This window comes from Tenrec ecaudatus, chromosome 12 (genome assembly GCF_050624435.1).
Source record: "Tenrec ecaudatus isolate mTenEca1 chromosome 12, mTenEca1.hap1, whole genome shotgun sequence".
In the NCBI taxonomy this organism is placed as follows: domain Eukaryota; kingdom Metazoa; phylum Chordata; class Mammalia; order Afrosoricida; family Tenrecidae; genus Tenrec; species Tenrec ecaudatus.
This window is the reverse complement of record NC_134541.1, coordinates 36,095,677-36,110,470: the sequence shown is the minus strand read 5'-3', so window position 1 is coordinate 36,110,470 and position 14,794 is coordinate 36,095,677. Positions and strand designations below refer to the sequence as shown.

The window sequence follows — 14,794 nt, the reverse complement described above, 5'->3', positions numbered from 1 at the left end:
ATATCCTGATCCCCATTCCTTGCTTGAGGCCCTCACCACACAGGGGGTTAACAAAGGAATCATATTCATTGTTCAAATCTGTCTCTGCTGCTTGTTTGCTCTCAGCTCCTTACATGGTCCCCTTAATGTGTATCCCTCAGGCTTGGCACATATGCCCAGCCCTTGGGCAACAATCGGACAGGCTTGTTTCCTGGCAGCCTGGCTAGGGCAGGGCATTCCTCCTGGCCCACAGCTCAGTCATCCTCAGTCAGATTGGCTACACAGGGTTCATTGTGCTTTGTTCTCTGGGGATCACCCTGATCCCTCTCTCCCCACTCCCCCACTCCCAGCCTCTGCTGTTCACAGCTTGCCACTCTGAGGTAGACAAGTGTCTGAGGAAGACACATCTTATGAGGCCAATTAGCTGGCAGGTTCCATGAAACCATGATGCTAAACTTCTCAACCAAGGAACCAAATCCCATGAGATTTCTGATTCTACGTACACAGCCTTCGCAGCTGCTCTTTCTGCCCCTTCTCCTTGTTGTAAATAGATCACACAACTTGTTTTCAGCTCAACGTTTTGCATAATGCATGCCTTTTGGTAGCAATGGCATCAGTGGGCTGTGCCCGCCTACCCTTCCTGGACCCATGCGATTAAACAGACACTCATACTCCATAAGCAATAGTGCCCTCCTTTCCTGTCCCCAATTACCACGAAAAACCTTTGACCTCTATGTCTAATGTGTCCACCCAAATAATGAACACACCCAGAACAAGCACGGAATGCACAGGAAACCAGCATGTGAAGGGTGGGGGCTGCGTGGTTCACAGAAATGTAGGGTGAGCATGCTGTTTCCATGAAAGTATGATAAGTGAGCTCATACAATACTTGTCCTTTGTGATAGACTTATGTCTTTAAGCTCATATCACATTCTAGTATGTGTAAGACTCCTTTTCTCTTATTCTATGGTACGTGTGTATATCACTTGTGTGTCAGTTTGTCACACGGTGGCGGCTTGTGTGTTGCTGTGATGCTGGAAGCTGTTGCTAGTATTTCAAACACCAGCAGGGTCCCCCAAGTGAATGGGTTTCAGCAGAGCTTCAACAGACTAGGAAGAAGGAGCAGACTGTCCATTTCAGAGGAACTAGCCGCTGTCTTGTGGTGGGAGAAAGAAGGGACTTTCTACTTCTTTAAAGAGTTATAGTCTCTAGAGCAGCCAGTCCACAGAGAGAACAACATGGCTGGCCCCACTATGAGAAACGATGCCCCTCAGTGACTAAGGGCGATACAGGGGACAGCACCGGAGACACAGTGTGGGAATTGCACCTGACCTGATCCTACCACACCGAGGCAAAGCACTGGGGGAGTGCAGTGGAACAGCAAGGAAATGGAATGGCAAGGTCCCCAGGGAATGCTGAAAGTGGACTTTGGGGCCAGGGCATGGTGCCCCAACAGACTGGACTGGAAAACACTCCTAAGGGCCAACAAACGATCCTTGAACTAACTACAAGCTTTTCTTTTGTGAAAAAAAAAAAGAGTTATAGTCTCAAAACTCACAGGGGCAGTGCAGCCCTGCCCTATATGGTATCTATGAGTTGGCATCAGCTCTATGGCAGTGAGTTTGTTTGTTTGCCTTTTGGGATAGCAGGGGGACATTGTCGGAGATAGTGCTGGAAGATGGGCCCCTCCGTTTGGAAGGCGCTCAAAATATGACTGAGGAAGATTTGTCCTTCCCAAAGCAGAGCTGACCCTAATGACATGGCTGGAGCAAAGCCTTTGGGACCTTCTTTAGTCGGTGAGGCATGACTCAAAATGAGAAGAAACAGCTGTAAAAATCTGTTAAGAGTTGGAATTTGGAATGTATGAATCTAGGAAAATTGGAAGCCATCAAAAATGAAACAGAGCAGGTAAAGATCAATATCCTAGATGTTAGTGAGCTGAAGTAGACTGGTATTGCCATTTTGAATCATGAAATCATACGGTTTACTATGCTTGGGATGACATATTCAAGAGGGATGGCATCAAATTCATCACCAAAAAGGACAATTCAAGATCTGTCTTGAAATTCAATGCTGTGAGAGGATGAGGTAGTTAGTTTATTGTGCCAACCTGGCCGATAAACACATGTGGGATTAATTGAAGGGCGGAGAGATAAATGGCTTGGCGAGCCTCGCCTCTCGTCACTCGCTCTTTGATCATCGAACCAGTATGTGCTGCCTTGCTTGTTCTGTGCCTCAATTTACAGGCTACACTACCTGTGGGACACCTAACCCGTGGACTGAGTCACTGTAATTTGAGGTTCCTTCAAGACCTGCTTCACCACACAATTGGAATTTACATCTCTTGAGCTAGGGACTGTTGGTGACCTGCCTTGCTGTTTGCTGTCTGTGCCTGGATAGCCTAACTCTCTCTGCAGAGGACTACCTGGCAGCCCTCAAGACTTGAAGGACTGCCAGTGTCTCACAGCTGTCTCGCGTGAGTGAATTGCATTGAGCCATTTGTACTGCTTTATAATTTAATTAACTGTTTATTTCTTATGTTATATATCTATCTATATAAATATTTATATAATTCTTTTCTATCTGGTTTTGTCTCTCTAGAGAACCCTATCTAACACACTTTGGTACCAGGAGTGCTTCTAGAGAAATAAAATAATAAATATGGGCATCTTAAATTGGTTCTCCAGCCGGCGAGAGTGCTTCTAGAGAAATAAAATCATAAATATGGGCGTCTTAAATTGGTTCTCCAGCCGGCTTAGTCTTAACAGCACTAATAGTGCTGCTTCAATGCCCCAAGTCTTGGAGATGTCTGTGGCTCTTCCTAATCCATAGTGTGAAATAGCAAAGCTAGTACCTATAGTAGCACTACTGATAGATGAGGTGCTGGTTAAAGGAGAGGCTCTGAGTGATCGTATGTTTGATATTTTCCAAGAGTTTTGTGAGAATGACAAGTACAGGGAAGCTGGTTGGCTGGTCCTTCTTACAATGGAAAGTGTGATTATGCAGAGGGATGGTCTCAGAGCCTCAGAAGCGTGCCTCAGGTGCAGACTAACAGATTTGAAAGCTTCCATCTGTGCTATAATGGAGAGCCTTGTCTCCTCTAGTAAAAGAGCTGACATTGCTGAGAACCAGGTCCAGAGTCTCATCATGTGAGTGGCTGAATTACAATGGCAGCTGAATTGCAGATCTAGAGCAGTGTCTGATACCAACGTGAGGGCATTGACTGGGAAAAAGTGGGACCATGAAACATGGGATGGGAACATATGAGCTGATGATCCAGAAGAGGAGATTGAGCCCCACCTAAAAACAATTGACCCACCCCTCCCAGCTGAAAGTAATAATTCACTATCAAAACAATCCACACCGGAGCAGATTAGCCAAACTGTTCAAGTTGATATGCCAGGTAGGGCTGCATCGGTAGCAATGCCTGAGGGAGATGCCTTACAAGATGTTGCTGAGAGCACCCAGGAAACATCCTCACCACCCATTATTTCTGCTAGACCTGTCACTAAAATTAAAAAGAAAGCTCCTAAAGGTGAGGTTGAGATGATTACCCAAGAAGAAATGTGCTACACTCATAAAAATATGCTCGAGTTTTCAAATACGTACAAACAGAAGCCTGGGGAATATCCCTGGGAATGGTTACTAAGGGTGTGGGATACTGGTGCACAAAATGTAATATTAGACCAGTCTGAGTTTCTGGATATGGGACCCCTAAGCACAGGTTCTTCTTTCAATGTCTCAACAAGAGCGACTAAGAGAGGATCTAAGTCTTTATTTGATTGGTTTGCTGAAGCATTGACTGCCAGATGGCCTAGATTAGACCTACTTGAAGTACCTGACCTACCTTGGTACACTGTAGAGGAAGGCATCCAAAAGCTTAGAGAAATTTGGATGTTGGAATGGATCTATCAGGATATTCCCATGGACCCCAAAAAGGGGGTGTCCTGAGGACATACCCTTTACCACAACCATAAGGAACAAGTTTGTGAAGTGGGCCCCAGCATCTCTTAAGACTCCTGTAATTGCTATTTTATGTGCACCAGGATTAACAGTGGGCACTGCCCTAAGCAAACTCCGACATTTGCCCACGAGGGGGCTGATTGGTCCCCGTCGTGGAAGAGGGCAGGTGTCAGCACTGAATCAAGAGACAGGGTGGGCGTGGTTATAATAGACAACAAGGTTTCAGTAGTAATCAAAGCAACCTGTCTTGTGTGGAATTATGGCATTGGCTACTTAGCCACGGTGTCCCTAGGAATGAAATAGAAGGGAAACCTACTAAATACATACGTGATCTATACAAGCAGAGCAATGCTAGATCAGGTGAACAGCAGAATAGACAGTCACGATCGCTCAATCAATTCCCAGACCTGAGCCAGTTTACAGACCCACAACCCCTTGAATGACGGGGAGGCCGGGTTCCTTTGAAGGAGGACCCTGATACATCACCGAAGGTCTATACTGTTAGTCTTTCTTCTAGCCTTCCCCAAAGGGACCTGCGGCCTTTCACAAGAGTGACTGTTCATTGGGGGAAAGGAAATAATCAAACTTTTCGGGGATTATTGAACACTGGCTCAGAGCTGACACTAATTCCAGGAGACCCAAAGTGTTTCGAAGGCCCACCAATCAGAGTGGGGGCTTATGGAGGTCAAGTTATCAAGGGAGTTTTAGCTCAGGTATGCCTCACTGTGGGTCCAGTGGGCCCCCAGACCCATCCTGTGATTATTTCCCCAGTTCCAGAATGCATCATTGGAATAGACATACTTAGTAACTGGTATAACCCCCATATTGGATCCCTGAAATGTGGAATAAGGGCCATCATGGTAGGAAAAGCCAAATGGACACCATTAGAACTGCCATTGACTAGGAAAATAGTAAACCAAAAGCAGTACCGCATTCCTGGAGGGATTGCAGAGATCAGTGCCACCATCAAAGACTTGAAAGATGCAGGGGTGGTGATTCCTACTACATCCCCATTTAACTCATCTATTTGGCCTGTAAAGAAGACAGATGGATCCTGGAGAATGACAGTGGATTATCGTAAACTTAACCAGGTGGTGACTCCAATTGCAGCTGCTGTTCCAGATGTGATTTCATTGCTTGAGCAAATTAATACTTCTCCTGGTACTTGCTATGCAGTTATTGGTCTGGCTAATGCCTTCTTTCAATACCAGTCTCGAAGGCCACCAGAAGCAGTTTGCCTTCAGCTAGCAGGGGCAACAATATGCTTTCACAGCTCTTCCCCAGAGGTACATTGACTCTTTTGCCCTGTGCCATAATTTAGTCAGAAGGGACCTTGATCGCCTGTCTATTCCACAAAATGTCACACTGGTCCATTATATTGATGGCATGCTGATTGGACCCACTAAGGAGGATGTATCAAAGACTCTAGATTCATTGGTACAATATCTGTGTACAAGAGGTTGGGAAATTAGCCCAACAATGATTCAGGCACCCTCCACCTTAGTAAAATTTCTAGGGGTTCAGTGGTGTGGGGCATGTCGAGATATTCCTCCTAAAGTGAAGGATAAGCTATTGCACTGAGCATTCCCAATGCCTAAAAAAGAGGCACAACGCCTAGTGGGCCTCTTTGGATTTTGGAGGCAACATATCCCTCACTTGGGTGTTCTACTTCGACCTATTTATCAAGTGACATGAAAAGCCTCCAATTTTGAGTGGGGCCCAGAACAAGAAAAGGCTCTTCAACAGGTTCAGGCTGCCGTGCAAGCTGCTTTGCCACCGGGACCATATGATCCAGCTGACCCAATGGTGCTAGAGGTGTCAGTTGTAGGTAAAGGTGCAGTGTGGAGTCTTTGGCAGACCCCTATTGGTGAATCACAGCATTGACCATTGGGATTTTGGAGTAAAATCCTGCCATCCTCTGCAGACTAATCCCCCTTTGAAAAATAGCTGTTGGCCTGTTACTGAGCCTTAGTGGAGACTGAACGCCTCACCATGGGCCACCAAGTCACCATGAGGCCTGAACTACCTATCATGAACTGGGTATTGTCTGACCCACGGAATCATAAAGTTGAACGTGAGCAGCAACACTCCATTGTTAAATGGAAGTGGTATATACGAGATCGGGCCAAAGCAGGACCTGAAGGAACAAGTAAGCTGCATGAAGAAGTGGCCCAAATGCCAACAGTCTTCACTCCTGTCACATTGCCTCCTTTCTCCCAGTCTGCACCTATGGCCTCCTGGGGAGTTCCTTACCATACTTTAAGTGAAGACCAAAAAAGTCATGCTTGGTTTACGGATGGCTCTGCACGATATGCAGGTGCCACTCATAAGTGGACAGCAGCAGCACTACAGCCCCTTTCTGGGATCTCCCTAAAGGACAGTGGTGAAGGGAAATCTTCCCAATGGGCAGAACTTTGAGCAGTGCACCTGGCCGTTCAGTTTGCATATAAGGAAAAATGGCCAGATGTGAGACTATATACTGATTCATGGGCTGTGGCTAATGGCTTGGCTGGATGGTCAGGGAATTGGAAGGTTGGTGACAAGGAGGTATGGGGAAGAGTATGTGGATAGACCTCTCTGAATGGACCAAGAAAGTAAAGGTAAATTTTTCATGGACTTTTTGAAGCCCCCTCATATGCATACCCCCTGCATGTAAACACTCTATGGAACAGTGAGGACATTGATTGTCCTGTCCACCGTTGTAATCCCAGAACAGAGCAGATAGACACCTCACCTCAGTGCCATCAGGTGGATGTTGACTAATAGAGACTATACAGGACAGGGGAGAACTGCACCTGTGGGTTTCTGAGACTGTAAGGTTTTATAGGAGAAAGCCCCATCTTCCTCCATGATGTGGCTGGTGGTTTCAAACTGCTGACCTCGCGTTTAGAAGCCCAACAAGTAACCACTAGTCACCAGGATTCCCTTAGATGGGTATTAGGAACCCAATAAATGTTTGCCAAGTGGCTGTGTGAATGACCACACAAAATGTCCAAATATGGCAAAAAGGATATTAGCTAAAGTGTTAAATATAAGTAGAAGCAAATATAGTGACCAGAGAAAAATTTAACTGTAATTTGAAGTAAAAACCATCTGCTAAGGTCTTGGTTATATTTATGATGGCTCTCGGTGCAGACAAAGGAGGCTGAGTCCTGTCCTGGACAAGAGTGTAAAAGCGGGGCTTCTGGAAACATCTGTCTGCCCAGCTTGGAATTTCCCCAGGCTCAGAGGAAGTGGGTTTGTAGGTCAGGCTAGATTTGGAATTCCAGGAACTCCTTGGAGCCAGTCCTTAGAATTCCAATGATCCCAGAAGCCTTTGGGCTGGTGGGACCTTCTCGCTTTGATGGTTTCAAATGGGCCACAAGCCAAGGAAAAGCCTTGCTCTGTCTGCACCCCCCTCCCCTGCTCCCTTCTCTTTTGTTCTCCAAGTGAGCAGAGTGATGGGGGAGTGGGTGTGGGGATTGGGTTAGGCACAAACAAGATTTTAAGCGATGACATAAGCTTCTGCATTTTGTTCTTGATTTAAAAGGAGGCTTGAGGCAAAATGGGCAGTTTAAAAAAATTAGGAACCTTGATGGCCGATTTAGATATTCCAGCACAAAATTAATGTTTTGGATTTTGTCGAGGTCTCTTCCCTCTGCTTGCTGTTGGTAGGTTCCCAGTGATCCTGTGAACACCCAAATGCAATGCTGCCCGGTTCTGCACATCCTTAAACTTGTGCTGAGGCTTGAGCACATCGTTGCAGCTGCTGTGTCAATCCATCTCATTGAGGGTCTGTCTTTCCTTTCTCTGACCCTCGACTTTACCAGGCATGATGCCCCGGTCTGGCCTGGCCTCTCCTGATCACTTGTCTAAAGCAGGAAGATGTAATCTGGCCATTCTCAACCGTAAGGAGCATTCTGGCTGCCCTACTTTCAAGACATGTGTTTGTTCTTCTGGCAACCCACGGTGCTTCCTATATTCTTCGCCTCCCCCTAGTAATGAATTCTCATACATTCTTCTTCAGTCTCCTTCATTCACAGGAGGCAATTGAGAATGCCATGGCTTGGGCCAAGCTCAAACTGATATAGTCCGTCTTTAACACTTTATAGAGGTCTCTAATCCCATGAAGAGTTGCAGCCTGGGAAGCTCCTAGGGGCAGTTCTCCCTTGTCCTACAGGGTTGTTATGAGTTGGCACCACTTGATGGTAGTGGGTTTGATTTGAGTTTTGTGTGTGTGTGTGTGTGTGCAGCAAATTTGCTCAATGAGGTTGATTTGATTTCAATGCATTCGATTTCTTGATTGTTGCTTGGGAAATCCCTCTCCTTGGTGCTGAACTTTGGTTTTTGAGCCTGGGGCTCCCAGGGGCATGTTAATGGCAGTTCTAAGGAATTTAAACTTGCAGGGCCCCCTTGGACATCAGTGGGTGGTCTCTGTCACTGCTTTTTCCCTCCACCCCACCACCCCCTACTCAGGGAGACCAGCTGTGCTCGCCCCTCTGGTCCCGACCTGGCGATTTACAGCTTCCTCCAGTTCCTTTTTGGCCCTCTGCCAATTTCCTTCCTCAATGCAATGGCCAAATCCGTTGGAGTTAAGACAATCTCTATTGTTTAGCAAAGTATTGCTTTCCCACAATGGATTTGACATTAAAATATGCTCTGGAAGCCCCAAGGACTGGTGGGAGGAGGTTTGAAGTTAAGGTCCAGGTGCAAGGAAGGTGACATTTTGGGGAAAGTAGTTATACTTGGCTTTGGGAGGACAAACCCTTTTTGGCCATGAACCTTGCACTGGGTGCAAACACCAGGACAGTCCCTTTGTAAGAGTGGTCAGTCTATGGTGTTGATTCTGGCCTGAGTGTCTCCTATGACCCCAGAGAGGTAGTCCTCACCCTGATATCCAGGGGTCTTGGGCTTGATAACAGGAGGGTGCCCTTAGTTATTTAGTGCTCCAGGAGATGAGTTTTCGAGTCTCCCTGCTCCTGTAGCTGCCCAGAGTTGAGGCTCCTTAGAGCACAGGTCCAGGAGCTCCTGTCCTGCATTGAATGATTCTGTCCACCCCCACCCCGCCCCACCCCGCCCCCGCCCATACCTAGGAATGTGACCTTGTTTGGAAATGAGGTCTTTCTTGAAGGATGTTTTCAGTTAATGAATGAGGTCATGCTGGAGTGGGAGGGGGCTTAATCCCTTCTGGGCGGTGTCTTCTAAAAGGGGGGAAGTGACAGGTGGTCATGTTGCACAGGGAGACAATCCCACTGGAAGATACACCTGTAGGTCAAAGACCATGTGATGCCTGGGTTGAAAGAGCCAAGGAATGATTGCTCCTTAGAGCCTTCAAAGAATTGACAACCCCACCAATGCCATGAGTCCAGGCTTCCAGTTTCCAGAATGATGGGAGGCTGTACATTTCTGTTCTGGAAGCCCCCATGCAGCCCTGGGGAAGGAAGATCACTCCCATTTGTCAAGGGAAATGATTGAGGTTTTTGTTGCCCCCTCCCAGACTGTTAGAAAGTCTGGGTGGCTTAGAAATGTCTTAATGAAAGTGCACCCCATGTCTGACTCATCCCCAGTGGCAATGAGGTTTGGCAAGCTGGGTGCCTCTGCAGTGGGGTCTTCTGTCCGCAGGATAGGTGACCAGAGAGCCCCATGGATGGCCGTGGAGTGCAGAGAGCAAATATGAGCCGGGATTGCTACGGCCTTTAAAAGAACAGCTGGGGAAACAGAAAGGTGCCTGCTTGGCCCACCACACCTACAGGGAGAGTGAGCAAGGAGACTTACCCAGGGCTGTGCCAGTCTGCCCTCCTAGGGGGACCTGTGCCTTGTCGGCAGCTTCTCTACCCTGCAGCAACAAGCGGGCATATTAGGGCATCTCTGCCTAGCCTCCCACCTACAAGGTATGCAGACAGTGCAGGGTGGAGTTGCAAGATGTGAGGATACAGCAGGGATGAGGTAGGCCCCTCTGTCGCAGTCAGCTACCACCCCAAGCCAGGCACAGCTCACGACCTGAGTTGCACCTTCACAAAACCAGAGGGTTGGTTTTCTAACTGATGCCAGCATGTCTAAGCCAGGTGGAGTGGGGGTGGGGTGAGGGCTCGAGGGAGCTGCTGATTGGCTAGCCAAGCCCCATGAGAGGAGTAGCAGTGGGAATCTTTGCTTCTGTCACCTAGGTGGGCCAGGGATTGTGAAACATGCAGTTTTCTGATTGGGAAGCCTGTCTATTTGTGTGGCTTGGGCTGCTAACCTCAAGGTCCAAGTTCAAAACCAACTCGGGAGAAAGATGGGGCTTTTTAATTCCCGTGAAGAGTTATAGTCTCAGAAATTCAGCGAGGCATTTCCACCCTGTCCTATAGGGTTGCTAAGAGTCGGCATCAACTGGCCGGCAGTTTGTTTTTTTGTTTTTAATGCAGATAGGCTGGCCCAGAGAGTAGACTTTGAAGGGAAATTGCTAGTAGTTTAAAGGTTTCCCGACAGCTCTGAAGGTCAGAAAGCACTTGGGAAGCTCTGGGTACATTATCTGCAAAGGAGAGAGGACACTTAACCCATGTTTGCAGAGGAAAGCAGCTTCTCCTACATAAAGGAGAGAGCAACGCTCACAAGTTCACTCCATCCTCTCGCTCACCCACTGCTGGTGGGGGTGGAGCCCACTCCAGCAGCCATATGGGAATGCACATGTAAAGGACACAGAGGTTTTGTTCTGGAAATTCCACACGTCCCAAAGGGACGAAAGCACAAGAGGAACAAAAGCACAAGAGGGGGAGGTTTATATGCTCGAGTATTTATGGTCTGCAGTGGCAAAAAACCGGGAAACAACCTGACGGTCCATCAACAAGGAAATGATTCTGTAAAGCGAGGCGCTTCTGTTCTGTGGACTCGCATGCAGTAATTAAAAAGGACCAGTCAGTTAAACAGCTAGCTGTTGACCTGGAGGAGGGTCATGATAGGGAATTTAGGTCGAGAAAAAATTGCAGAGGGTGAATATAATAGGTATAATTATAGCATTTTCAAAGGAGTCACCAAACAAAAAGCCCTGTATATCTGATCAAAATTAAAGCTTAGTGGCGGCACCTTGGGTTGGAAGGAGTGGGCGAGGCTCAGGAAGGGAGAAGGGGACAGAAGAAAGTAAAAGGAAATGAAAAATCCAATCCTGGAACAAAGCTAAGTGGCCATTAACACATGAGAGCGCCCCTATATTGATATTGCAAATGTGTCCAATAGTGTGTGCAAATAGATACAAGATCGAGGGGTACAGGGGGAACGGGAATGTTGACTTAGATGATGGGACCAGAAGCCATTTTTTATTTGGGATTTCTGCTGTCAATTTAACGTCACCTTTACAACAGACTTCTATTTTAAAAAGCCAGCAATTGGGTAATGACTGGTGAAATTATTCGCATTTAAAAGTGATTAGGTCATGAGTATTTAAAAAACAAAACAAAACCCTCACAGTATCTTGACAGGAAACTTTACTGAAGTAACCCACAGACTCCCCAGGCACATCACTTCAGTGAAAAACTCCATGCATACTGGCAGCAGTAGGATCACCAAGTACACATTCTCTCCTCGCTTAATCTGGTTTCTGGGGAGCTATTACCACGATGAGGAGGCAGCTGTTATAGACAATGGACTACATAACGACCTAAGTATTTTCACATAAGAAATGAAGTCACTTTGCTCATGTGTCTGCGTATGCTCCTTTCATTAAACCAAAGAACCACGCCTTGAAATTTCTATGCCAGCCTTTGAATACGTTTTTCTTACTCTTTCCTATAGCTCTTGTGATTTTATGAGACATGAAGAATCGTCATGTCAGCGAGAACCTCTAGGTGCTTTGTGCTGTTTGCCGTGGTCACTGATCTGGAATTCAGCAGGCCGGTGGGGAGGAAGGGGAGGCAGTGCCTGCTGCCTGATCTTGGGTTCCTTGTGTGCTGTTTCAAGAGCAGGTGAGTGTCTTCTCCAAGCTCTCAGGGAGCAGCAGCATCAATGGGCTGCCCCAGCCCAAGCCCTCCACCCCACTTTGAATGTCCAAGCTCTCCTAAGAGCCAGGGGACTCCATCCCACGGGGTGCCATTAACAGCCATGTTTTCAAATACTTAGCTTCAATTGTCAGCAATGCCTGGAGTTCTCTGAGAATACCGTGTGTGTGTGTGTGTGTGTGTGTGTGTGTGTGTGTGTGTGTGTGTATGGGGGTGGTTATCTTGGAGCACGGTATTCATGATCTTAACTTTAAGTATATTTATATTTCATAATAATACAAGGGGTGGCATCAACAAGTTTATGGGAAAAATCCATGGACTTTTCATTCCATTTCCCACGAGCTTTTGAAGCCCCTTCGGAGATGCGTCATCTAAGAAGGCACTGAGTCCACTTCTGCTTCTGACGTGAATGCATTCTTTGTTGGGTCTCCCTGAAGACATTCAATTCTTCGAAACCCACTGCCACCAGGTCATTGCTGACACATGGCGACCCTCTGTAAGATTTTTGAGGCTCCAAATCTTTATGGGAGATAGACCACTTTCTCTTAAGTCCTTCTAAACCATCAAAGGAATTTCAAAATCAAACAGCACTGTGTGCGCGCGTGTGAAAGTTTACAGAGCAAATTGGTTTCCTCTTCTAACCCTCTTGCGGAGTGGTGGCAATTATTTACTTTTTTGTAGTTGATCGTAGAAGTAACCCACCACCTACCCCCCATACCTCCCACCCCGCCCTCAACATGGTTGCTGGAAGAAATGACAGAGATGGTATGAACACCTTTGTGAAAAGAGAGGTCTATTTAAAGTTACTCAGGTGTGTACATAAAACATATGAACACTAGGCAACACAAGAAGGCAAAGATGTCGTCTAAAAGTATTTTCGTAAATACATGGGATATTTCAGAGACAGACAGCCAACACTCGCCTGCTTGTGGGAGAAAAAGTTAGGAGTGGAAACGTCTGGCTTCCGCTGCAGTCTGTTCTGGGATTCTGTGTGGGGGTGGGGGTGAGTGGGCAGCATTTTCTTACGGTATGATTTTTAGGGTGTCTACTTAGAGTTTTTTTTAGTATATATTTAGTGTAATGCCTTGCTTTTATTTTCGTTGAATGGAGGACTTAGAGGATACTTATGAGAAACAAAGGCTCAAGAGCGCCTGGCTCAGGTCTTTCCGTTCATGTCCACAGAGCACGCACCAGCAGTTTCATCCTAGGGGCTGGTTTGGATATGGGCCATGGCGTGACAGCTCTGGGCATGGGCAGAGCAGAAACCCTGGAGTCAGACAAGGTCAGGGTGGAACCCCAGGCTCGGGCGCTTTCTAGCCCGGTGACTCTGCGTGAGTCACTTTCTCTTTCCGGGGCTTCCATCTCCTCCTCTGTAAAATGGGCCTAACACCCATCTCCACGGGTTGGCTGGGGAGTTTCACCAAGGTCAGGCCACAGTTCGTGTGTCTATTCCCTAAACATTGAGTGCATAACCCCGCAGGCCAGGATCAGAGGGTCCAGGGATGACTACGCTATTGCCCTGCTCTCTGGGCGAAAAGACTAGCGTGGGTACCTGGGCGTGAACTGGGTCATGCGGATGGACGGCTCACTGCTCCGTGGTACCTTTTGGACAGGAGTGCGTTTGGGGACTGGGAGTGAGGACCTGGGACAGGCATTCTTTTTTTTTTTTTTTTTAAGCTCACCTGCTCCCACCCCTAGGGCTACCTGGCAGCTTATTTTACTGTGAACCAGAGGAGAACCAGCAGGCAGAGCAGCACAGGCGGCTGATCCAGGGGGGCCCCGGCCCCCTCCAGCCAGAAGTCGCAGCGCTTGGCGGAGCACAGCTCCCTGATGAGGCGCCACAGGACGCGCTGGTGCAGCCGGCCGTCCTGCTTCTCCCGCGCCGCCGAGAGCTCCGCCTGGTTGGCCGCCTGGGTGGCGTTGATGCAGCGGGTAACCAGCACCTCCTTGGTCACGTTGGCGTCCGAGCAGCCGTAGTAGTGGATGCCATCGGGGAACTGCCAGTAGTGGGCCTCGTAGTACCTGTTGCCGTCCGCGCCGAAGTCGATGTCCAGCTTTTGGCCGCGCCGGAGGAAGGCGCCCGGGCGCGTCTCGGAGACGCGGGCCTGGGTGACTTGCGCGGTGCTCGGCAAGGCCTTGCGGTTCCACTTGATCCGGTGCTTTATGCCCCTCGCCGGGACCTCCGAGAGGTGGCTGAGGAGCAGGACGCAGGCGAGGGCCAACCACCCAGCTCCCAGATGCGTCCTCATGCTGCGGGGATCTGCCAAAGAGAAGGGCAAGGCAAGCTGAAAGTCACTCTCCCTGGTGGCGAACCAGTCTTCCTGGCCCTCCTCCCTCCTCCAGTTCCATTTCCCCCCAAAGCACCGAGCCCAGAGATTCCGGGATCGTGGGGGACCCCGTGTGGGCCGGGGCAGAACTGTCCTCCGGAAACGTCTTCCAGGGCTGGGGTATAGAGTCTGGGGGGAGGTAGATCACCTGGCCTTTCTTCTTGAGGCACCTGGCGATCTACCTCCTCCAATCTTCTGATTAGCCCTCACGCAGGTGAAGCATTTCCCCAAAGCACAGTCGCGTTCCCATGCTAGGGACGCATGAGGTTAACTCAGACCCCAAGTGGCTTCCCTGCTGCTGGGAATTATATCCCCGCTGGGCAGCGAACCTGGCTTTCTCAGGCCGATAAGAAACTGTAACTGGCAATTACACATGCCTTTGAATATCCCTGGGAAGATGAATGAGGAGACTGGATCTCTATAGGTTTCCTGCGTCCTCCTCAGCCCTACCCCAATCAAGCGGTCCCAGAGAAAAATACAGTCAGAGTTGCTTCTGGGCATAGATTAAAAATATATTTCCATTTTAAAAACATTTTCCTAATGAATAGAAAAACTCTGAGAGGGAACTTCAAAAAG

The 14,794-nt window shown here is 48.1% G+C and overlaps 1 protein-coding gene across 1 annotated transcript; it reads right to left on the bottom strand.

The window, feature by feature from the left end:
* Positions 1-13,603: 13,603 nt before the first annotated feature.
* On the bottom strand, positions 13,604-14,140 carry PRND (prion like protein doppel). Its single transcript, XM_075528768.1, has one exon. It carries the CDS (start codon positions 14,138-14,140, stop codon positions 13,604-13,606), a length of 537 nt encoding a protein of 178 aa, XP_075384883.1.
* Positions 14,141-14,794: the final 654 nt, after the last annotated feature.

Coding starts and splice junctions, on each gene's coding strand:
- PRND (XM_075528768.1), bottom strand. CDS start 14,140: ATGAGGACGCATCTGGGAGCTGGGTGGTTGGCCCTCGCCTGCGTCCTG.